The 23,285-nt window shown below is 46.2% G+C and overlaps 9 protein-coding genes across 9 annotated transcripts; 5 read left to right on the top strand and 4 right to left on the bottom strand.

The window, feature by feature from the left end:
* Positions 1-1,205, top strand: TRIVIDRAFT_224152 (uncharacterized protein; the record flags this gene model as incomplete). Its single annotated transcript, XM_014098692.1, has 3 exons — positions 1-337; positions 404-685; positions 742-1,205. The coding sequence occupies 3 exons, from the start codon at positions 1-3 to the stop codon at positions 1,203-1,205; spliced, it is 1,083 nt and encodes a 360-aa protein (XP_013954167.1).
* An 816-nt stretch (positions 1,206-2,021) lies between these two features.
* Positions 2,022-3,863, bottom strand: TRIVIDRAFT_111733 (uncharacterized protein; the record flags this gene model as incomplete). Its single annotated transcript, XM_014098691.1, has 6 exons — positions 2,022-2,283; positions 2,358-2,562; positions 2,631-2,793; positions 2,863-2,902; positions 2,964-3,414; positions 3,483-3,863. The coding sequence occupies 6 exons, from the start codon at positions 3,789-3,791 to the stop codon at positions 2,189-2,191; spliced, it is 1,263 nt and encodes a 420-aa protein (XP_013954166.1).
* A 1,304-nt stretch (positions 3,864-5,167) lies between these two features.
* On the top strand, positions 5,168-7,825 carry TRIVIDRAFT_155454 (uncharacterized protein; the record flags this gene model as incomplete). The annotated part of the gene is made up of 5 exons (XM_014098690.1): positions 5,168-5,266; positions 5,343-6,300; positions 6,392-7,180; positions 7,239-7,267; positions 7,319-7,825. 5 exons carry the CDS (start codon positions 5,168-5,170, stop codon positions 7,823-7,825), a joined length of 2,382 nt encoding a protein of 793 aa, XP_013954165.1.
* A 477-nt stretch (positions 7,826-8,302) lies between these two features.
* On the bottom strand, positions 8,303-9,475 carry TRIVIDRAFT_224149 (uncharacterized protein; the record flags this gene model as incomplete). The annotated part of the gene is made up of 7 exons (XM_014098689.1): positions 8,303-8,389; positions 8,458-8,523; positions 8,601-8,908; positions 8,982-9,054; positions 9,117-9,143; positions 9,194-9,238; positions 9,293-9,475. 7 exons carry the CDS (start codon positions 9,473-9,475, stop codon positions 8,303-8,305), a joined length of 789 nt encoding a protein of 262 aa, XP_013954164.1.
* Positions 9,476-11,752: 2,277 nt separating this feature from the next.
* Positions 11,753-14,599, top strand: TRIVIDRAFT_77195 (glycoside hydrolase family 55 protein; the record flags this gene model as incomplete). Its single annotated transcript, XM_014098944.1, has 7 exons — positions 11,753-11,879; positions 11,946-12,172; positions 12,247-12,725; positions 12,791-13,484; positions 13,551-14,127; positions 14,188-14,317; positions 14,390-14,599. 7 exons carry the CDS (start codon positions 11,794-11,796, stop codon positions 14,597-14,599), a joined length of 2,403 nt encoding a protein of 800 aa, XP_013954419.1.
* Positions 14,600-15,190: 591 nt separating this feature from the next.
* TRIVIDRAFT_155075 (uncharacterized protein) lies at positions 15,191-15,499 on the bottom strand (the record flags this gene model as incomplete). The annotated part of the gene is made up of 1 exon (XM_014098688.1): positions 15,191-15,499. A coding segment is annotated over one exon (309 nt), but the record flags the coding sequence as incomplete, so codon positions are not given.
* A 307-nt stretch (positions 15,500-15,806) lies between these two features.
* Positions 15,807-16,921, bottom strand: TRIVIDRAFT_192990 (uncharacterized protein; the record flags this gene model as incomplete). The annotated part of the gene is made up of 2 exons (XM_014098687.1): positions 15,807-15,814; positions 15,991-16,921. 2 exons carry the CDS (start codon positions 16,919-16,921, stop codon positions 15,807-15,809), a joined length of 939 nt encoding a protein of 312 aa, XP_013954162.1.
* Positions 16,922-18,503: 1,582 nt separating this feature from the next.
* Positions 18,504-19,403, top strand: TRIVIDRAFT_16378 (uncharacterized protein; the record flags this gene model as incomplete). Its single annotated transcript, XM_014098684.2, has 1 exon — positions 18,504-19,403. A coding segment is annotated over one exon (900 nt), but the record flags the coding sequence as incomplete, so codon positions are not given.
* Positions 19,404-22,043: 2,640 nt separating this feature from the next.
* TRIVIDRAFT_155459 (uncharacterized protein) lies at positions 22,044-22,508 on the top strand (the record flags this gene model as incomplete). The annotated part of the gene is made up of 2 exons (XM_014098686.1): positions 22,044-22,199; positions 22,281-22,508. The coding sequence occupies 2 exons, from the start codon at positions 22,044-22,046 to the stop codon at positions 22,506-22,508; spliced, it is 384 nt and encodes a 127-aa protein (XP_013954161.1).
* Positions 22,509-23,285: the final 777 nt, after the last annotated feature.

Genomic DNA, 23,285 nt, shown 5'->3' with positions numbered 1-23,285 from the left:
ATGGCGATCTTCACCAATTCAAAGGCAAATGTCCTCCAGTTGCTGGCACTGTTCAGCTCTGGCGTCCTCGGACAGAACTTGAACAAACCTGTCTTGTTTTCCGATGGACTCTCCCCTCATGTTGACAGCGTGTTTTTCCAACACCTGACACCAACTCAAAGCACATGGGACAAATGGGGCTGGGGATGGATTCCGCAGGCTTGTTTGTCGGTTGTGCAAGGGACTCAATTCAGCCCATACGACATTGAAGTCTACAACGTTCATTACACCGATTGCGCTAGTGCAGTCGTGATGTGTAGACACAATCAGGCTCAGATGTCGATCATCAACATGATTGGTAAGACGACTTATCTAATTTTGTAGCATTGGAATGAGTTTCCTCTAATGTGTTCCTGTTTTTCAGATGCTTTTGGTCGCATTCCAATTCATGACCGACAATGGACGCAGCACATCCTTGCTCTTCCAGCAGGCGGCTGCAGTGCTGGTACGGGTGGTGCGGTGACTACATTCTACGGCCCCTGCTATATTCCCTCCGTCTTTGTGCACGAGTTGACCCATACATTGGATGCATTTGTCAACGACAAGACGGGCTCAACCGGCGCGGTTCACGTTTACAGCACAACATCGTCGTATCTGAATTCGGTCAACCAGGATTCCTGCGTTCCTGACGGCTACGCCAACACCTGTGAGTCTCCCACATTCATGGTCTCTTTCTGCTTCGTGCACACTAACAGTTCCCAGCTCCCCAAGAAGACTATGCCCAAACATCTGTGCTCGCTCTCTACGAGAAGGTTAACCCTGGTGGTCTTGATCCCATTGGACCCTGGCGTTGCTTGGTCAATGCCAAGAACAACCTCGACAGCATAATCGGCCAAGAATTGACTCCCGGTGGCAGCTGCACTCATCGTTGGGCTGATTCCGCAATTGTGTGCATGGGCCCTGCAGCAGGCTGCACTTCATCCAAGAGAGGCTTTGAGGGCCGGAGAGGATTGAAGCCTGTGGGCCCGAAGCCGAATCCTGCAAACAAGAAGGGCGACCCATTGGTTCTCGACCTCTTGCCTGACCTGGCCAGCGTTGTCAATGCCAAAATTACTGACTTTTCGCATTTGTCCAGCAACCACACTGCCGGTATCGAGGCGACTATTAGGATCAACGCTTGGAATAAGGCCGCTGGCAAGGAGACAGTGCCAGTGCCAAAAGCCTAAAGCCACTATTGGCACCAGCGTTGACGCAGTTCCCTTGACCGGGTTCCTTTAGGATAGGAAAAAAAAGCTATTGTATATATAGTTGCTATCCATAGTAAATAATTACGCTTGTTGATAAAATTATGGCTACCCTTATAACATGTCCCAACGTACTTGTGTCCATGATTAAATTAAGAAGCCTGCGCATCGCCTTCTTTGAGGCGTATGCAGCATCCATTCTTGAGCTATGTGAAGTTGAGATTGTGGGGATTAATTGTGGTTTTCTCTAGTCATGTCACCTGCACGACGTTGCGTAGACAATTCAATACTTTTGCTATTTCATAACTAAAAATATGCGCATTTACAGAATCGATTCATTGAGATCGAACGAGCTTATTCCTGGATTCCAGTTATCGACATATGCTCGTCCATGCTTCCATCTCCAAGGTGCTCTATTTTCCCATATAGTGCTCTCCCACTCTTACTATCACCAGCCTGCGGAGAGAACTACCAACGTGACATCTCAAATCTCAAGCCCAACAGGGTTACACACCACAAACCCTGGCGGTGACCAGAGACAAATATGTGGCCATGATCAACATGGATAGATTGTCGATTTTCGATAAGTCCAATATTCATGACTACCAAAATCTCAGTTTTTGCCTACATAACTAGCATTGTAAGGCACAGAGAAGGAAAGAAATACCCTTACCTAGACGTGCATACACAAATGAGTTACATGCGCCGGCTAAAGGCTCGTATGCCTAACTCATATCAGGCCGTAATGAAGTTAAATGCGATAGTATCACTGACAAGGAATTATTAGAGCACTTCGTTCTATATGTGTGGGCACATCAGCACTGTGACAGGAAGGCCACCAGACGTTGTGCCACTAATGGATTATAATTGTTAAAATAATCTGAAGACCACTGAGGACAATCCGAACAGCACATATACTACAAGTAATAATGAAGTTTATAGTGCAAAGCGATTATGTCTATCCGCTAATTGAGTTGACTGCCCAACTGGTCGACGTAATTCTGGATTGTGACTTTCTCTGGATCATCCGTCATGAAAGCATATTGAATGTAATCATCAGCTATGCAACCGTTAGCCCGGTGTCTTGGTTCAAATATCCTGATACGCATATAATATATGAAAAGGGTGTATTACCATAATCCTTCAAATCATTCCAAGCTTGGACGATAGTGTTCAGTTCCTTCGGCAAAAGCAACATCGGTGGAACGGACTGCTTATCATCTTCAAACAAGTCGTAGAGTGTCTGAAGGTCAGTATTCATTTGGGCCCAAGCTCCCTGGAGCGCTTCAAGCGTCGCAATGGCAGGTTTAATAACTTTGACAAGGCCTGTCAATTGAGTCTGTAGTCGAAGACCTCTGAGTTAGTCATGAAAATTCGATGGATCCCACTATTGGTTGCTGCACTTACTCCCATAGAGGTTATATCTCCTTGCAAAGCGTAAGCAGTCTGCAGTTTGGCTTCGTTTGCGTCCAGAGCTGCCTGGATCTTTTCCATGGACTCCTTCAGTCGTTTGATATCGGCCTCGGCGATGAGCGCGACTGTGATACCAGCAATAGTACCAATAAATGGGCTATTTATGAAGAATAGGATTCTCTACATTAGCCAGTTTTAGAGTAATACAGACTGATGATGGCCTTACATCCAGACATAGTATGCAGTGTCATGTATTTTTTGGTGATCTGTGATTGCATATTGAGTTAGCAGTGGCATGTTTCTCAAGAATTGAAGAAAAATTATCACCTCTGTCGATTTCTGTTTGTAAATCCTCGATCTCCTTCAGCTCTTCGCTAATCTGGCCGGATAAGTGCTCAATATCATTGCCCTCCTTCTCTAAAAGGTTTTGAAGAGTCGTTCCATCATCTTCAAGTGTTTTCTCATAGCCTTTGCAGTTGTCGTGGAACGTGTTCAGGGCCTTCACTGCGTCTGTAATATGCTCCTGGATGCCACTTATTTTTTTCTGCTCATCTTCAATCGCGCCTTTGATCCCGGCAGCTAAATCATCAAGTGTTTTCTGGTCTGGATTGGTCTTGTTCTTCTCAGTATTGTACTCCCCAACCCATTCTAACACGGCTTGGTAATACGAGCTGTCCGGTGTTCCACCAGCTACCGTAGCATATGTCTTGATCTGGCCTGACAGATCCACGAGTTTGTCCCAAGTCACTTCTTTAAATTGTGTACAATCCTTGGATATCTTTACATAAAAAGATACTTTTGTTAGCAAACTTATCTTCCTATTAGGGGAGGGTATTATTGACATACCTCGGTATATGTTCCAAGCAAATGATCTATCTCAGTCCAGACCTCGTCGGTTATCTCTTCCGTGGTAATAAGTCCCAAGGTTTTGATATAGGCATCACGGTCGGTTGGGAGCAATTTGCCCGTCCAAAGGAATCTACTCAACGCGACCATTTTGTCATGATTGAGAATGAACGTCTTGTCCTCATCATCAGGGGTATCGACATCGTAGACCTTAATGGTTAATTTTTGTGCCGTATTGTCGACAAACATGCCTTTAGGGAACCAGACCTGGGGGTCATCAATTGGCTTTGATGGGTCGAAGGTAGCCATTATGGATTGTAGAAGGGTTTAGGTATGCTTATTGTATTGCTAGAGGGAACCTCAAAGAGCCTGCGATTATCTTGTACTGAATGACTCGTAGAATAAAGAAGAGCCAAAATAAAACCATAATGTGCCTTTCCTTTATACTTAAACTTCACTTCCATCATGATACACTTTTGATCACGTTCTCTTTTCTTTTCTATAGAAGTATTGCGAAGCAAATCTATTGGATTCTTTCAGCATAACCCACTTTACCATCCCTTTCCCCTCTCCGTTGTGTTTTATTACTAGTCAGTTCTCAATGTAGAGTGAAACAAAATGTTTCAGCTCTTTCCGTACAGCATGTAGCAAATAGTGGGGCGTACAGAATACATAACAAGGGAGAAGGAGGACATGATAATATGTCGAGCTGCAGGGGCTCGTGCTGATGGAACTTTACCTTCCGGCTCACCCAGTTCTCTATCAGGACGAAAATATTTCTACAAGGCCTAGTATTCCGAAGATAGGTGACAGCAGTTATATTTATTTTACACTATTCTAGCTAGCAATAACGCATACTAACATCGGTTCTTCTTCTATCGCTTCCGAGCAATACGGACAAACATCCGAAAAATACTGATCTACGTCAATAACAGCGAAGCGGTGTGAGCCATGGGAAGAGACATGTCTTCGCTATGATATTGCATCTTTGAGTCAGTCGAGACACCACATTTGGCGGTATGTCTCCGAACTGAGTACGTAAAATCACATGCTGACCAGTGAATTAATTCTTCGCATGAAACATCCGGCATGAGTAGTGTCCGTCGTACTAATCTCGGTCTACTCAAACATTGTTTTTCGTATAAGCTAATGAGCGGTGTAGGTATGTACACAGACTGGTGATGTTTTTTATGAACTGCGTAGGTACCATGGTGATCTCGACTTGTCTTTGCGCAGTCGGAGCGGGGGAGAGGACTATGAACCACCTGCATGTCGAATAATGTGTGTCTACCCAACAAAATCAAGGCATTGAGATGTATGAATATGACTAGAGTTGACGTGTCCTGCAGCATAGACTGCTGTAACGATGTCTCTCCTAGGTAGTCATGCGGACCATGGTGCCTTATCCTACGTTCCCTGATGTCAACTTTCGTCATGAGTTTCATCTGGATATCATCCGACATAGAAGCACACATATGCGACATTTGAATCTATTTGATGTCATGAAACAGGCGGCATAATGTATGTGTTGTCAAGTTCATTTCCGAGGACCGGAAGGGGTATCACTCCTGACGTTGGGAAATGCAATGGAGTCTCGAACACTTTGTGTATATCAAGGTTAATTGCGGCCAACATTTTGAACACAACCTGATGTTCAGACTAAATTTATTCAGATTGATGACACCATGACTGGTATTGCACCTCAGCCGAATAACCCAACAGACTGGCAGAAATATGCCACCTCAGATGCCGTGACCGCAATTCCTCTGCGAGAAGGGGACAATGTGAACAATAGTTCGGTGAGAACCTTTCCACAATGATTAAGTGCCTCTGGTACCTAGTGGCTGACTATTTTGGCAGAAAGTGGCAAGTCACCGGGGAGTCTTTCTGGACGCAGCAGCTGTCCTCGACCCTGGCATGCATAATCTGCACATCTATACTGATGTCCTTGCTTTTATGACCGAGCAGATCATAATTAGCCCTGCTAAATACGGCACTGTGAATATTGTGGCCCGTGTTTTGACTGCGGCCAAGCCGGTCACCTTGTGTGTCCCCTCAGGCGATGCGTCCACCAGTGCCATCGCAATTTACGCTCGCATATTGGACCAGCCAATATCGGTCTGTATGGGTAACTCCGAACCGGTAGAGCTGGATCTTGGTGCGGATACCGAATATGTTGGAGCGGCTGTGGCCTTGGAAAACGGCAAGGTGGTTGTCGAATATCTCACGACATACCCTGATGATAGCCATGCGGAGCTGCAAGAGAGTCTCGAGACCGAGCTGCGCATTGCGCTGGTTCAGTTTTGGATAAATACCTCAATTGCCATCTCCATCTGCTCTTACGTGGCAAGCATCACGGCGGATCAGAGTTCTTACTCGATGCTCAACACGCAAGCCGTGGCGCTGGGCCAGCAACTTGCAGGTCAAGTCATAGCGGGTCAAAATATGACATATGCCCCCGTGCTAGTTTTAAGCACATACGAGGACACCATGAAGCTAGCACTGGCAGCTGCTTCCGCCTATGAAATTCAGTATGATCGTTTTCAGGATAAGGCATCATCACTGGAAGTGCAAATTGAGGCGTGGAAGACAATGCTTTCCCAAGCTACTGACAATGAAACAATGCAAGGCAACCTACGTGACTCGGCATATCAAAAATACCAGGATGCTGCCAAAACAGCCGACAGCTGCAACCAGCAGTTCAAGTATGACAACGACGATGTGCAGAATGCAGGGATACTTTTTCAGAATGGTATAGAGAAATGGAAATTTGAGCAGAAATTCAAAGCAATACAGGCTATCTTCACAGCAGTCATCAGTAAGCGTCTCTACCTTTGTAGCGGTCTTCTTCTATTTCTTCTTCTTTCTGTGATTCGTGTACAGACAAAGCTAATTTGAGATATGATAAGCATTTGCTGTTAGTATTGGTGAAATGTTCATTGGTAACCCGGCTGGGGCTAGCGGAGCAGCGAAAGCCGTCGAGGCTGCCAAAGAAGCAGAGAATATCGCTGACCAAGTTGCAGCGAATGTAACTTCGGGGACATTGGAGAAGCTGAAAGAAGTTGCTGGGGCGCTTGGAAAGCTATATCCATCAGTATCTCAGATTGTGAAAGCGATTAATGATCTTGAATCTAACCCTGATGTCGATGTACCGTCTCTTTCTGATATCTCGGGTACGGCAAATGGCGATGCGGACTCTAGTGCTATCGTCACCATGGCAGCCTGGGATAAATGGATTCTTGAATCAGATGACCAGATGACATTTGGAGTTACAGCTGGAATTGAGGGTGCAGCTGCATACCAGCTTGCTCTACGCAAACATGCAATCAATGGAAAGCAACTGGCTCAGGCTCAGGCTGAGGCTATTAAAGCTGGGTATGAGTATGTTCAGGCTCAAATGGAAGTCATTCATTGCAAAAAGCAAGTGGACGATCTCCAGAGCTTGATTAACAACTATACGGGACAAGAGGACGTCTATCTCAAAGCTGAAGCTCAGCTCTATGACCGTCTTTTGGCACTCAAAACGGGTGTCGTGATTGAGCTCCAGAATATGGTTTGGGCATATCGATACTGGGCTCTCACTGAGAGTAGGATTGTTCTTGACGCTACAAAGTCCATTGAAGAGTATGACAGCGACCTTTACCAGATCGCCCGCGATATGGAGACAGTAGATGAGCAGTACCCCAGTGATTTCCAAGGTAAACTACCTTGACTATTCTCCGCCTCTTCCAATGGTTAGCTGACTATTTCAAAAAGGGTTTACATACTACGACGACAGCGACAAGGTTAGTACTCCAATATACCCCTCTTAAAATAATAACTGATAACGCTGGCAGCTCCCATTTAACTTCGGACAGTTGCTGGTCGAGGGTCTTGCTGGTGAAACAAACACCGGCAGCTTTACTCTCGCCCCCAACAAAGCATTAGCCGGGGTCTTCTTTGGCGGGTCTCACTACCGGCTAAGTGGCTTAGATCCAACTCTCAGAGGGGCTCTTCCCAAGAAGGATGCTGTCAAAGATGGCGTGGTGATCGTTCATTTGCAAATCACTACATCCGGAATATACGAAGATATCCAGGATGGTCAAGTATTTCGCTTTGCAAGCCTTCCTCAGTCTCGCCAGTGTTCCTACGAGCTCAATGAAGATGGATCAAGAGGAAATACGTGGGATGATCCCATATTCGAGACTAAATATCACGCCGAGCCCACTCCTTTTACGCAATGGAAGATAAAGTTACTGAATCCCGAAGATATTGACTTGAGCAGACTGGCAGGGGTTGATTTGAAATGGGAAGGCCATGTTCGATTCGGCCCGACTCGATGTCTGAGAGATAATTTGGAATAGCTGTTTGGCGTAGCCAATTTGGTAGATCCGGAGGAGACCAAGTGAATCACAGTTAGGCAACGAATATTCTATACATACAAACTACCAACACAAGATTAACGACACAGATATGTATCATGATATTAACGATTAACCTAAGATTCGTAAAACTTGTAGCATACAATCCCATCAACTAACGTACAGTGGTAGCTATAGCTTAAAATTGATCTATTCCTTTCAGGTTCGTTGGGCTATACTAGACTGCTTCCGAACAGCAGAAAATCCAGAGCAGGCGTTACTATTACACAGTGGACTTGTGTTGATGGCGCATCCGTAAATCCCGAGCTACCCCATGTAATCATCTAAGAACTTCTGGACTATACAACAGAGAGGAGATTAACATTCGACATGCCAACAGTGATTTGCGCAATTGTGGTTTTCTCGTACCTTCAGTTCCTAAATCACTCCACATCTCCAGGAGCTTATTCTTATGTAGATTCAAAAGAGGTTGAGGCCCAGGCTCTGTATTTTCCGCCACAAAGGTAGACAATGCCGTGAGATCATTCCAGATGTCGACTGCGGCGCCTACAGTAATGTGTTGTCAATATCACTGCCCGGTCCAACAAACTAAATGGGGAGAAATACTTGCCTACGGCGTGCTGCAAGTTCTCCATTGAACCACCTGAGTCGTCTTGCATATTTTGTTTATCGATTATCCCCTATTGAATCGTTTCGTCAGGAATGACATGAAAGTACGAACAGGCTTGATCCCGTTATATAGGCTGACTGGGCTCACCTTGAGAATTCTCACCGCATTACAGTCAATATCGAAGTCCTCCGAGTCATTATCACCCTGATGGCATTCACGAAGTCGATCGATGATGCTTTGACTGTCCAAGGCAGTACCAATTTGTTTGACCAGAATTTGCGCCTCAGTAACGTTTCCAATAGCATCTCTCAGGTTGTCAGTTACATCTGTGGCCAAGTTTGATAAGGAATTTAGTTTATCTATTCGTTCTTTCATTTTCGCCTGGACTTCGTCGCGGAGGCTGCCATTGTCTGATTCATCCTCGTAGAGCCTCTCAAGCGCATCAAATATCGCATCTAGATCAGCATGAGACAAAGGTTTGAGATCAGATACATCGTAATAGATATTAAAAGTTGTGTTTTCCCTTACCATAATCTGCCGGGGCTGCAGCTGAGAGTTCTATTATGGCTTTGCAGACATCTCCCACAGAACGATATCCACTCTGATCCAAAGATTTAGTTTTGCTTTTTTTTTTTTTCTTGAGTTCGAGACCATTCTGCCTACCTCAAGAGCCATAGACTGGTTCGTAATCTATATTTTGTTACTTAAAGGATGATCAGACTTACGTTCGGGGTGCTTACCTTGTAAAAGTCATTCATGGCAGGGATGAGTATATCGGAGTATAACTTTTAGCTTTAGCTCCAGCCCTAATCAACTGGATATAATAATCGGGGTGATACCTCCTGTGTTCCCTTGTCAGTAAATCCAACTACATAGCTCATCCCTTGGTCATCATATGGTAAATCCAGAGTTGCTTGTGTCGCCTGCTGCAGCTTCGAGAAGTTTGGCCCATCGCAAACAAAGCTCGAGTTGTTGTTCACAAGCAGGCCCCTTGGGCTGAGGAGGTTTTCGTCGAAGGACATTGTTAGAAGATGTATAGAGCGTTTGCCCTTTTCACCCTTGGTTAAACAGTAAACACCTGGCTAACGAGATAAAAGTGCAGCGTATCCTATTATATAGCTTCTCGCTTGCAAATGAGGGCAAATGTCACGAAGTATTGAGGATAACACATATGCAGGGTAATTGATGTAAGGGATAGGGGCTACGTGTGGTTATCTTATTGGTTTCAAGTAGTCTCAGTGGTTTCGCTATACTGTACAGACATTTACGTTACACGAGGCCTCTGATGTTTCTTTAACAATTCGTGGCCTTTTGAGATTGGATATTCTCTAGGTATTGCCAGCGGGGTTGCAACAGTCTCAGACAATTTCACCGCATTATCGAGTGGGGAAACTTCAAATGTATAGGCTTTGCGTAATGCCGATGGCTCTTCATGTTCGACATCTGCAATAAAATTGTGCAGGACTCGTTTGTCAGAATTCACGTCATATGGGGAAGGGCAGGTGATGACAAAAACAAACAGAAGGCCAGTGATATGCACCAAGCCAAAATTAATCAAGTGATGGCCAATTGGTAAGTAGAGGGAAACAAAATTGTAAAAAGGAAGTAGAAGAAAGATTGAAAAGGAGGTTTGAATTGTATACAATACGTATGGATTTAGAGTATAGTGATGCCAAAGGAGAATCTTTCCCCCATAATCGAATTACCCTATAAGCGAATGCTGGAACAAATTTTTATTCGTTCAAACAAGTCAAAGTAGCTCAAGGGTTATCAGAGTGAATGCTCGTCTCTTGTGTCTTTTCCATCCATCCAAGGGTTCATAGGATGTAAAAACATGACTCTCGCCAACAGCGACTGACAGCTCAATCGGCTCTACGTGATTGGATAACTCCTGTTACGTAAACGCCCGGTTAGCTCAATCGGTAGAGCGTGAGACTCTTATTCGAGCACACGTTCTGAACAATCTCAAGGTTGCGGGTTCGACCCCCGCATCGGGCTCTTCCTATACTATATAACGATTGAGATTCAGTCGATTTCTTTTTTTGCTTTTAGCCAGTAAAATTAGCAAAGGCCCAGCAAGATGCAGAAGTGTTTCTTCACCGTTTTTACAATGCGTGGTTGCCTTGGGACAAAGAACCTTGAAGCCTGCCATGCATATGCTAGTCTGTCAGCTTCCTCTTTCAACCAAGTGGACAAAACAAAGTTCTCCATACCCATGCAGCCTGCATCTGACGACATTCTCCTTGTCGCTTATTGTTTATTAATAGACATTGTTCAACCATTCATCTGGATGCGGGAGAAGCGAGAAGACAGGACTGGGTGAAATGTTGCTCCTAGGACGATACAGGATCATCTGCTATCATTCTTACCACATTGTCGAACAATGACTGGTCATTGAGGAGAAGAAGGCCATCTGCATGCGCACATATAGATTCGCTCACTGGGTGCATTACAGAGATTATTGTTGGGTAACGATGACAAGGGTCGATGGGTTCTCTGTAACAGAAACTTTTTCGTTCGGCTGGCCGGAGAGAAAGCCAATGCCTTGGCCAACGTCAAATAACAAGGTGCTGGACGATGTAAATTTATTTAGTTTAACAAATCAGGCAAGACGAAATTTCCCGATATGATCAGTGGGGGTCATTCTCAGCATGGATGTCCCTCAAGCATAGTAATTTCAGTAGCCACTGTACTTGTTTGCGGTGAGCTGAATAGGGAGAGCAACATCCATCGTTGGCCATTGCGGTCATCTAACCTGTAAAGTTGCGAACCGAGCAATATGTACATGTAATCGATCAACGGAATTGTACGTAACATCAGATCAACCGTCAACTTTGATATGCTGGTTCATCTGCTTTTCAATGCCTAAACTGCAACGTCTTAGCTGTTTGCCCCACCGCATTAGTTCGTTAATGTAAATTTACACGAATCACAAGAAGATCGTCCCTTGCTGTCTTGCGATGATTCGATCCTCAATGCTGCTCCAGGCCATTCGGGCCGGCTCTCAGTACCGCCGGTACCCCAGATTCTAGATCTTCCACCAACCATATCTGCTGAACCTGCAGCAGAATATTTTCGGAGGGCTTCCCGATTCGCTGTCCAGAGACTGGGGAAAGCTAAAGCTTCGGAAAAGCATCATGATGGCAACAACAGGTGTAACATGACGGATAATTTGCGGATCTTGCCCCGGACTTTGGATCAAGGTTATCTTGTTTACCATGTCGTTTAAAATCCCACATTCCTCTCCGCATGGTTAATTCAATGCTCGAGGAGGCTCAGGATTGTTACAGCCTGTTCGGAGTGTCTTTATTGATCCTGCTGCTACAGAGCCAGTGTCATCATGGTTCGAGCAACTCAATTCCTGGCATGGCTCGCTGGAGTCGCGTCCGCAGTGAACGCCGCTGCCTTAGAGATTGCTCCAGAGGCGTAAGTTTCTATTCTCCGGTTTCTAAGCATATGAATGCTTCTACGTGATTCTGACAAAGTTGCTAGGCTTGTTGATCGCGCTCTCACTGCATCTCTGGATGCCAGCCTCACTTTCGGCCAGTGCCATCCTGTCATTCGCAAACAAGACTTTTGGATGGAAACGATCAAACATACTGGCATCTCTCCATATCTAAACGATTCCTCATATGCGGTCTACCGTAATGTGAAAGACTTTGGAGCGAAAGGTGATGGCAAAACAGATGACACCGCAGCAATTCAAGCGGCCATTGATGGTATGATTTTATGACTCTATTTCCCTTTGTCAAAGCCATCAAAAAGGCATGTTACTAATGTTAATTGTCATCAGCTGGCGGACGTTGCCTATGGGGATGCGGTCCAGGAGATCCTCCTGCAAAGACACTTAAACCCGCCCTCATCTACTTTCCTTCAGGCACATATAAGATTTCACAGACCCTCAACAGCTACATTTTCACTCAGCTTGTAGGCAACCCACTGGATAGGCCCATCCTCAAGGCCGATAAGAATTTCTCTGGTCGATATCTGCTAGATACTTTCCCATCTCCAACTACTTCTCCATTCCCCACCACCATCAACCTCTACTACCAAGTTCGAAACTTCGTTTTCGATACTACAAATGTAGATGTCACATCATCCGTGGCTTGCGTCAACTGGCCGTCTGCCCAGGCCGTGACTCTGAGCTTTAACCATATGAAAATGGCCGAGAACAGTCTCCACCAGGGTGTCGTTTTCAACGGAACCACGGGCGGCGGTGGCGGCTCTGCTACTTTCATGGGAGACTTGGAGTTTACTGGTGGCAACATTGGAGTAAGTTTTGCGACGCTGTAAATTGTGTACGAATGAGCAATGGCTAATCAAGGGGATGCAACTAGATTCGACTCAACAACCAGCAGTACGCCATGCGTGCTTTGACTTTTAACAATGTCAAAACTGGAATCCTGGTTGATCACATTTTTACGCTGTCGCTTCAGGGTATCAAGTTCAACAATGTCAATGTTGGCGTTAACTTTACTGCTGCACCCAAAAACTCAGTCGGATCTGTCATCCTGATTGATTCAGAAGCCATCTCCACTAAGAATGTTGTTCTCTCACAACACACAATGAACGCCGATGGCTCCCTCATCATCGAGAACCTCAAGATCAGCCGCGTCGGCCAGGTCGTCGTTGATACTCAAGGCAGCTCTCTGCTTTCGGGATCGACTCGATCCACTACAATCAAATCCTTCATTCAAGGAACTGTTTATAAGGATCTGACTACCGGCAAGTATCTCGAAAGCAGCGGCTCACTGTCACGACCCCAAGCCTTGGTCGACTCGAGCGGCGCTTACTGGACCAAGTCGCGGCCTCAGTATGAGCAGTACAGCTCTGGCTGCTTTTCGAGTGTCCGAGATTTCGGCGCTACGGGTGATGGCAAGACCGATGCTACCAAAGCTATCAATGCTGCTCTCAAGGCCAATGCTAACCGAAGAATCACTTATTTCCCTGCCGGAAACTACCGAGTCAGTGGTACTATCCACGTCCCTGTTGGATCCAGAATTGTCGGCGAGGTGTGGTCTACTATTAGCGGTGAGTGATTCCAAGTGAAACCACATTCCTTTAGGTACGTCACTAAACAGTTAACCGCGCATATAGCATATGGAAAGACGTTTGAGGACGAGAAGAATCCTCAAGTTGTCTTTAAGATGGGCGATACCGGCTCTCGTGGCATCATCGAAGTGAGCGACATCGCCTTTGACGTGGCAGACGTCCTCCCTGGCGCCATTCTCGTAGAGAATAACGCTTCTGGATTTAAGCCTGGTGATGTTGGTCTGTGGGATGCACACTTCCGCGCTGGTGGAACAATCGGCTCTGCTGTTGAGACCAAGTGCCGCTCTTATCCTCAATCGCCCATTGATCAGTGCAAGGCCGCTTTCTTGTTCATGCATCTCAAGTCCAACAGCCAGACGTACATGGAGAGCGTATGGGGCTGGTCTGTTAACCGTGATCTGGACGGATTGAGCGGCGCCACCAACGGAACTAGCCAATCTGTTGCCGTGGGTCGAGGTCTACTTGTCGAATCCAAGCGCGGAACTTGGCTTGTTGGCACCGCATTTGAGCATTTTGTGCTATACCAGTATCAGTTTGTTGGCGCGGAAAACGTGCATACTTTGATGGCGCAAACTGAGACCGTGTATTGGCAGCCTGCACCTGTGGCCCCTTCACCTTGGACGTAAGTATTCCAGCCATTGTTTGTTTCTCTACTTCCGTATCAAATTAACATATTACTTAGGCCTGATGCTCGTTACTCTGACCCCGATTACTCAAACTGCGATGGAAGCTCGCTGCAGTGCTTCATGGGCTGGTCTCTGCGTGTCGTTGGCGGAAGCGATATGACCTTTTACGGATTAGGCTTCTGGCAGGTAAGATAAAACCACACTTTACCTATATATTCATGCTTCCTTCTTGAACCCGATGCTAACAACAGCCAATAGTTTTTCAATGGCCTCAATGGTGTTTCAGGCCCATATGCTCAGGACAACATTGTCTCTATCGAGGGGCAGCCTAAGCGATTGAAGATATTCAATCTCGGCACACACTTGGTGAAGAACATGGTTACTGTAAACGGCAATGCTACTGCTTTCAGCGCCGATAACAAGGGTGGCTGGGGTGGTCTTATTGCTGCTTATCTGCCCTTTGCATAATATATGCAAAAAGGGTTTGTCACTAGATGAAATATATTAATAGACCATCTTCTCAAAAACTAGTATTCTTGTCCTGGAAACGATGGCAAATGGAACTAATCCAGTGACTACTGATATAGGACGTAACATACATCATTGTGTACCCTGTGCTTTGCTGTGCAGTGTGGTGATTACTCAAACGTTGCACGCGGGAAAATCACCGGAAATCACCCATGATCATCAGGGGTCTGGTGGGCAATCCAGAACCTAGCATTGTCGTTTCCCCATAGGAGATTCTCCTCGTAGCCAATTGGATGAAGCAATAGATACTCTGTAGACGATACAGAAATTGCGATATCTACTAGCGACTACTCATTGTAGAACTCCAACCTTCCAAAAGTATTTTCGAAAAATATACATCGTTTAACCAGAGGTCGAGTAAAAGTCCTAAAATACTGGCATGTACACGGTGATGACTTTCATCTTATTAAATAGGTACCTAGCTTTCCGACACTCGTCACCTTTAACCTACATGCGGTGACTACAACCGAAACAGAGACTAAACTATTACCGCCTACTTACAAGAACCGTGAGCAAATCGCCTGCAACGTCTCACTCGCAAAGTAAACTCATCACCTTCCTATGGCCATTACGCACAGCCCAATGTTGCGGTGACTCGCCCCATCTGTCTTCAAAAGTTGGGTCAGCCCCTTTCTCAAGCAGCAGTCTCACCACGCTCTCCAAACCGTTATACGCGGCCCGGAATAGTGGTGTGCGGCCATCTGGATTACAGGAATCCACGTCAACTTGGCGTTCGAGAAGCAGCTTCACCACCGCGCTGTGTCCATTATTCGCAGCCCAAAACAAAGGCGTTACACCCCACTGGTCTCTGGCATTTGGTTCAAGACCATGATTGAGTAGTATCCTCACTTTCTCGGCATCCCCGTCATATGTGGCCCAAAACAAACCTCTCCGGGTATCTGAATCTTTCCAATCTAGCTTCAAGATATTCTCGAGTACCACTCTCACCACCGCATCTTGCGAATTGTACACTGCTTCCCAGAGAGGCGTCACTCCTTCTGGACCTTTAAGATCCGGGGTTGCTCCTTTCTCGAGCAGCAACTGTACTATATTCACGTGCCCCTTCTTTGCGGCATAGAATAAGGCCGTGTTGCGACTTGAGTCCCTTGAGTCTGGGTGGACTCCCCCTTGTAGGATCCGCTGCACCTTAGAGAACTGACCCTCTCGTGCAGCCTCAGGCAGGGAAGAACTCTGTATCCTCAGCGGAGGGTGGTCGTCAAGAACCTGCGTGGGCAAGGCAGCGTCGTCGGGAGATTCTCGAACTTGAATACTTCTTGACGGGGCGTGCGCAGCCAGACGTCTGGTGTTTTGCCAGTCTGGAACTATTCGACAAAGGAGATCTTTCGCATATGCAGCAGCTACCATTGCTGCGTAGCCCTGCCACTCTTTGTTCTTGTGGGAATCAGAGTAGTCGCAGATACCGCGGATGACGAGGCAAGGAAAGTGGTTCATTAACCCTGCCGCTTCCATTTCAAAGCACAGGATATCCTCTTCCACAGCAAGCTTATCTCTGACTAAAGCATCCTTCATTAGCTGGTTCCCCGAAGCAATATTGCCGTAGTGGATTGCCGGATTATCTTCGTTTTGAGTCCGTTCGGATCGCGATATCAGCTTTGATATATCAGTACCGCAGGATACCACACAGCTCGAGTCATCATCTACCGGATGTACGACTTCGGGCTGATATAACCTGTCACTACTTGGGTCTGGCTGACTGTATTTTCTCTGCAGTCTCGGCATTTTCTGGATAATGTTATTTATCTCTTCCTTAAATGTATGGCCTTTTCTCTTGTAGTGCGCCTTAAGTCCGGTCACTGCCGCCCGTAGAACCGCAGGAGGCTGATTTAAGACGCCTGTTTGCTGGAGACTTTGATTTTGAATGGTTTTGCCAAAGTCATATTGGAGCACGCCACTCCTCCCATCTCGAGGGGCGCTGACTACGATGTCGCCCAGACGGATATCGTGTTTTCGACTTGGCGCACCACCACCAATGCCAACCATCAGACCAATTCTGATATTTGGAAAGCTGTGCAACATATCGCTCGCAACACTGGCAGCGCGTGATGTGCCGTATTCTCCGTCGGGCATGACAGCGATGACAACGTTGTGTCTCCCCATTTTGCCTAGGGTGTAATCGTTATTGTCATTGGACGACACATGCTGTGGTGCTTCATGTTCTTCGTCGAGAAAAGCCTGTGCGGCGACGTATTCAGTATTCACAGCGCATATCCAGCCTACTGTGTAGTCATCAGGATGAGACATGTCGCTCGCCTCGTAGCAGATGAAAGACAAGCTATATGAAGGTCGATTAGCCTTGAATTGCCAGGGTTTCTCAGAAAGATGACTCGCCACCACCAGACGCAGTGTCTAACCTGACAGAGCAATTTGTCTCCAATCACGAGAGTTCACAGTAGGGGTTCAAGATCTGCTATAAGCTTGCTTGGCGGAGCATATAACGTCCAAATTACATCCTCAAACAAAAAGCGGCTAGGCAACAACAGGCAGAATCTAGTCAGCGAGCCATTTGCGATCACTTATTTGCGCAGGCCACCCCTCTTCGCAAGCGCCTTTCATCCAATTGTATCGTTCCTATGCTGGCACAGCAGGGTTTTCACTTTTCACCAATTATACGTTATTGTATCCAACCAGTGCCAGGGACTTGCTCATGGTTTATTTTTGTCATAATACGTTTCACTAAAGTTCAATGAAGCCTCACTCGTAATAATACATTATGCGGAAGCAATTCCCCTACCACATAACTCCAGAAAAAATAAAAGAGTTTGCTGGCTCACCTGCGTATAGATGCAAATGGACACTTGAGCATGCCATAGATCTTGGTGGATAAGCGCCGGTGTTAAAACATAGATATGCTGGCGTTGGGTGACATGATGATGCTGCGACGAGCATATACCTGGACCAGCTTCCATTTAAACATCATCCTTATAGCCTCTAAATCCTGCTCAAAAACAAACATATCGACTAGAAATCAGACATTTTATAAGGTTACTTTCACTAATTGAAAAGTTTCAAATCAAGGGAAAGTTGTTTACACTCATGCCAATATCAATGTACTACAAAAATTCCAGTAGCTACCTAGGTACAATACTCATTTATCACCCTACCTACACGATATACCTGTTTGTTACCTCTTCATACGACAATGCAATGTTACTCAACATAAACTAAATGCACTTACTCGCTTATTTATTCCCTTTCGTTATCTTCCGCATTTCGTACAAGCAACCTCTATGCAAGGGAAGGTGGAGCTACCGCGCCGCAGCCTGATTCAACTGCAACCCCTCCCCCCTTCTATACATCAGTTACGCATATTCACGATAGAATCGAGTCCAATCAATTACCCACATGTGAAAACAGTCTTTCCGTAGAAGTAACTGATCAGCTCGGGTTCCGATTGCCCCAGATATGATCTTTGCGTCAGGGATCGGGATTAGATCCACAACGGATAATTGTAAGTTCAGAGTGCTGACCTATATAGCAATGTCATTTCCTAACATACAATACTTTGCTCATTTCGCAAGCAATCTTCAATTAAACTTGAATCACCCTACGACATGATGTTGGTTCTTTCAAACAAACTTGGAAAACTGCTTGCTTTTCAGGCTCTCAGTGGATTAGCCACTACGACATATGCTGCCAAGCCAGGATGGATATTCCGCCCCCAAGAAAGTGGTTTTTTATCCGGTGGACTTGTGCGTGTTCCTTTTATGACGCTTTATTCTCAAATGAATTACTTGTTGCTGACAAGATGCTACAGAATAACTACCCCACCCCATATAATCTTTCGACATCCCAGACAAACTTCGACCCTGTATCGTCCAATATTTCATACTGGAGCTCTTCTTTCATTCACGGCACGAATGGTCGAGACTACCTTGTCATTTCTCATGCCCTTGTAGGATTTCCTGCACTGGGAACCCGGTTCAATATCTATCGATCTTCTCTTCTTGATCTTGAAGATACATCTCAGTATTCGCAATATGCCTGTGTTGCCGGCGAGGCGGAGATTTATGGGAATACTGGTATCCTCAACTTTACCACTCCTGACTACACATTTGCATCTACGAGTGCAACAGATGCACTCTCCGGTATACACACTTATAGTCAGGTTGCTGGGCTAGAATATGATCTCACTTTCGATCTATCTTCTGCGCCTTTGCTCAATGCTGGTGTAGGCATGTTCCAGGTCGGTGGTGGACTTGGGTTTCAATGGTCCATGCCTGCGGGGAAGACAACGGGTTGGATTTCCATGAATGGAGTGAAGGTTGATGTCGATGCTAGTCGATCTCTGACATGGTACGATCGACAGTGGGGTGTGATTCCTGGGAACTTTACCTGGTTCCAAGTTCATGTTCCGAGAAAGTTCGTTAATGGAACGGAGGACGAGATCTACTCCATCTGGGCTTGGAGCGACATGGTCAATGGCAATAAGGCTTTCGCTACACGCCGAACAGGGGGGCAGGCGGAGCAGAGCGTTGTACCCATTGATTGGAAAGTCTCATCCAACAGAACTTTTGGGTCGGCCGCAACTGGCGTTGTATATCCTCTGGATTGGACGGTTAATGTTCCGGGTGGACCGGAGCTGCAACTGTCCAGCATCAGGCCCGATCAGGAAATACAGGGCGCAGGAGTTCCTATAGTTACTTACACAGGATTCCTGGATGTTACGGCCACATACCCTGGTGGACGCCAGGTTCCAGCATTTGGAGTGATTGAGAAGATATAGAGGTGGTGGTGCGGATCAATATGGTTGTCGCAAAAGAAGATCCATCCCTACTGAACAAACACGAATATAGGTGATCAGTTTATTCGATTGCATTGGCGAAAGTGTGATTAAATCAATATATTTGTGAATTATTTATCTGGATGGCTTGTTGATGAACCATAAGATATCAGGCTATTCTTAGGAATTGCATTTGCAATCTCTCCGCTGGCATCTCATTCAGCAGTACCGATTTTACGCCAGGCTGACACCATGTGAGACTGGAAGCAATCACACTTAACTTACACTACGAGGATTAGAATTGCGGAGTGTTGAGTCCTTACATTTGGCAACTTGTATTCTTCGAGGGTCGTATGGCATTATCCGCTCTCTGCAATCGGGGAGAATAAATACGCGTAGTTAAAATGCTGCATTTGTCAAAGTTAATCACGAGCCGTTGGAGTGTGAATCCCATGGGCGTACGTTGTGATGTCGGTGGCAACGGTTTGACTTTGTGGCACAGCCTCCCATTTTATGCTTAAAAGGACGATGGTGCCTGATTATTCGAGTATAGATCTCTCGCCTTCCTTTGCTGATTCAGTATTTTCAACAGACGAAAGTAAAATGATCTATTATCTGAATTGTCCAGTCGGATTATCGCAGTCGCAAGCCTACTTATATCTTTAGACCAAGACACCACGAGGTTCGGGTGACATTTTGGTAATAGCTTCGTCCAGAAGCACTTACCAAAGATTAATGCAAAAGAAAAAGGTATAAGCGAGTCATTAAATAAAAAAAATCCACTGCTGGAGTGAAATTACTCAACACATTCGGCCGACTGGCTTTATAAGTAAGTGATTGTTACTGTTGTTGGCTTTTACTTTGACGTACTAAGCCGCTATGTTAATTTTGGACTGTGTAATCGGCAGCTTCGGACTTCTTCACCCGTCATCATTATGGAAAACGATCGGTGTGTGCTGAGATGTAACCCTTCAGAGACAAAACCTGCTCGCTAAATGACTCGTAATTCCAAGGCTATTGAAGTATTTTCGTAGTCGAGAAGCTGATGCGGCAAAGCGTGCTGTGATTTGGTGTTAGTCGTGCGGCAGCCGACAACCGTTGCCACTAGCTATCGCGAACGGGCGAACTCACTCACATCCGGGAAAAAGGCAGAATGACACACTCAGCCAAGGTCCAGTGAAACATCCCATTTCAGAACAGCAATAGCCGAACTGAAGAAAAAAATGTATGAAAATAATACATGAGCGCGTAAATCAGCAAATGGGGATGCCGTCGTGATGGCCTCTATCAAGAGATGTGAGGAGCACAAACAATACCAAAGCAACACGCAACAGAAACCAAATGCTGAAGTTACTATGGTTATTAAGCTGCATGCAGAATATAGCCCGTTATTTCCGGCCGACTACAGGTGAATTTTTTTTCCTTTCCTCGCTAGTATTGCATTGATTGGCATGACGTCGCTTTGTTAGCTGATAACTCGGAGGTGAGAAAATAATTTGGTGGCACATCCCGACCATCACCGAGCCGCCCGCCCTGCGATGTCATCAATCTCACACTAGAAAAAATATCGAACGAGGGCATTCCCGCCCGGCAAATCATCGCCGATCTACGGGTGGATGAGTATGTCTGCGATTCGAAACTTGCTCTACAAACCGGGCAGCATCTCGACTCTTCTTAGCGTTGCCCAAAACATAGTGAAACGGAATGCTTTGTCCTAGCTACATAATAATTGGCCTCTTGAAGGGCAGTTTTACTAAGGTAGATACGACGTATTAGCTCCGGGCAATAGCAGCTGGGCAACAAGTTGAGTTTTTCAGCGCTTGCTCACTATGCATGGCTCTGGTGAGTTACGGCTCGCCCATTGGCATTGGAGGGCATCGTCACAATACCGAAATGTGCCGGGCCAATGAAATGTACATGTGTATCCATGCAGCTACTTCAGGTTTTCTTCTCGCCCTCGCGTTTATTCCTTTTCCGTAGCTCTTGGGCCGACAAACTCGGCGAGCCAGCCGAGCGGCTCAGGACATCCGCGTGCCCTCGGTTAAGAGCTCAAGACACAGCAATGCATTGAGCTTTGCTCGATGCGACCCAAAGTTCTTGGCAACCCAATGCAGCAATGCAGCTAAACAGACCCAGAAAATCTCAAGAGCCCAAAGAATCAAGTTGTGCTGCGTTAATCAGGTGGGTGCAGAACTGCCGGAGGTCCCGGAGCGCCGGCAGATGGCCCAATGCCCGAGCGATGTCTAATCGTCGGCATTTCGAGAGGTGGCATGCTATGACGTCGAAGCCTCATTGTCGTGATGGTTTTCCTTCTCACACTAGGGCGCATCATCAGATGACATCGATCCGATGAACGGATATGGACGGCGAGAACGGTCGCGGGGAGATGGTGATGGAGATTGGTATAAAGCAAGTCGTGCGCTCCGCGTATCTGGATGTTATTCGGACCACTCAGCATCAGCTTCCACATCCTCCACAAGCAATCAGCTTGAATCGACAGCATCATTAATTGACACTCATCCACATACATACATTTATATATATACCCCAACAGCATCATCACTTAGAGCTCCCTGAAGCATTACTCCCATTGCACCCATCAGCACAACTTAGAAGCAACTTACCAATAATAATACCGCCAAAATGTTCGGCAACTTGCAGCACGCCACCTTGCGATACATCGCCTTTGCCAACCATCTCATGATCCTCACCTCCTCGGCCATCGTCACTGGTCTTGTTTCTTGGTTCCTTCACAAGTACGACTACCGTGGCGTTAACATCGTGTACCAGGAAGTCATTGTATGTCTATGTCCTCTCACTTACACCAATCCTACATCCAGCGTTTGCATACTAACGATTGCCTCTTTCCTTCGCACCTAGGCCACTATTACTTTGGGTTTCTGGCTCGTTGGTGCCGTCTTGCCTCTTATTGGCAGATACCGTGGATACCTGGCTCCTATGAACCTGGTCTTCTCCTACCTTTGGCTCACTTCCTTCATCTTCTCTTCCCAAGACTGGAGCAGCGGAAAGTGTGGTTTCGGCAAGCCTGGTGAGGGCCACTGCTCCCGCAAGAAGGCCATTGACGCTTTCAACTTCATCGCATTGTAAGCATCTTACTGCGAGTTACCCATCAAAATAGTGCTCTCACTAACATCCGCTTCAACAGCTTCTTCCTTCTCTGCAACACTGTGGTTGAGGGCATTCTTCTCCGTGCCGAGTATGCTGCTCCAGCTGCTCCTCTTCACAACAAGGAGATCTCTGCTGGCCGCCCCTCTGATAACTCTGTCTAATTAAGACAGTACATCTGCGTGGTGAACTAAGAGAAACAGCACAGCAAGTCTCTGCTCCCCCGCTTGCACCGTTCATCTGCAGCACGTATCAATCTGAGAATGCCAGCAATTGTCTGCGCACGCACTAGCATCTCGGGCAACCGAAACAATTACCGTGTTTTACACATAGAGAGATACCAACACGAACAAAATGGAGGGAGAATAATGGCCTGAAGGGAGTGGAGTGCGCTGAGAATGGATCCCCATATTAATGCGGTTGAGAACGGGATGGGGATGGCATGGATATGAAGTAATGATGGATAGATTCGGTCGTTTTGATACCATACTTGCACTCTGCTCTAGACTGTCGTTAATGATAAAATGATACCTTACATACACTATGCCTAAGACGGTTTATTTTGGTGATTCACCATGCAGCTTTCAAGAGTAGCTTCATGACATGATCATCACATGATGGAGCTCAAAGTGGCTCTCTCCATTCACTCAATCGCCAGTGTGGTTCCCGGGAGATCGTCAAACTTGTTGGTCACAATTCAAAGTGGCTTCAGGCAGCCCTCACTTCATTGCTAGTAGTACAACACCACTCCACGAGTTG

This window comes from Trichoderma virens (assembly GCF_000170995.1).
Source record: "Trichoderma virens Gv29-8 chromosome Unknown TRIVIscaffold_81, whole genome shotgun sequence".
Classification (NCBI taxonomy): domain Eukaryota; kingdom Fungi; phylum Ascomycota; class Sordariomycetes; order Hypocreales; family Hypocreaceae; genus Trichoderma; species Trichoderma virens.
This window is presented reverse-complemented; position numbering and strand designations above follow the sequence as displayed.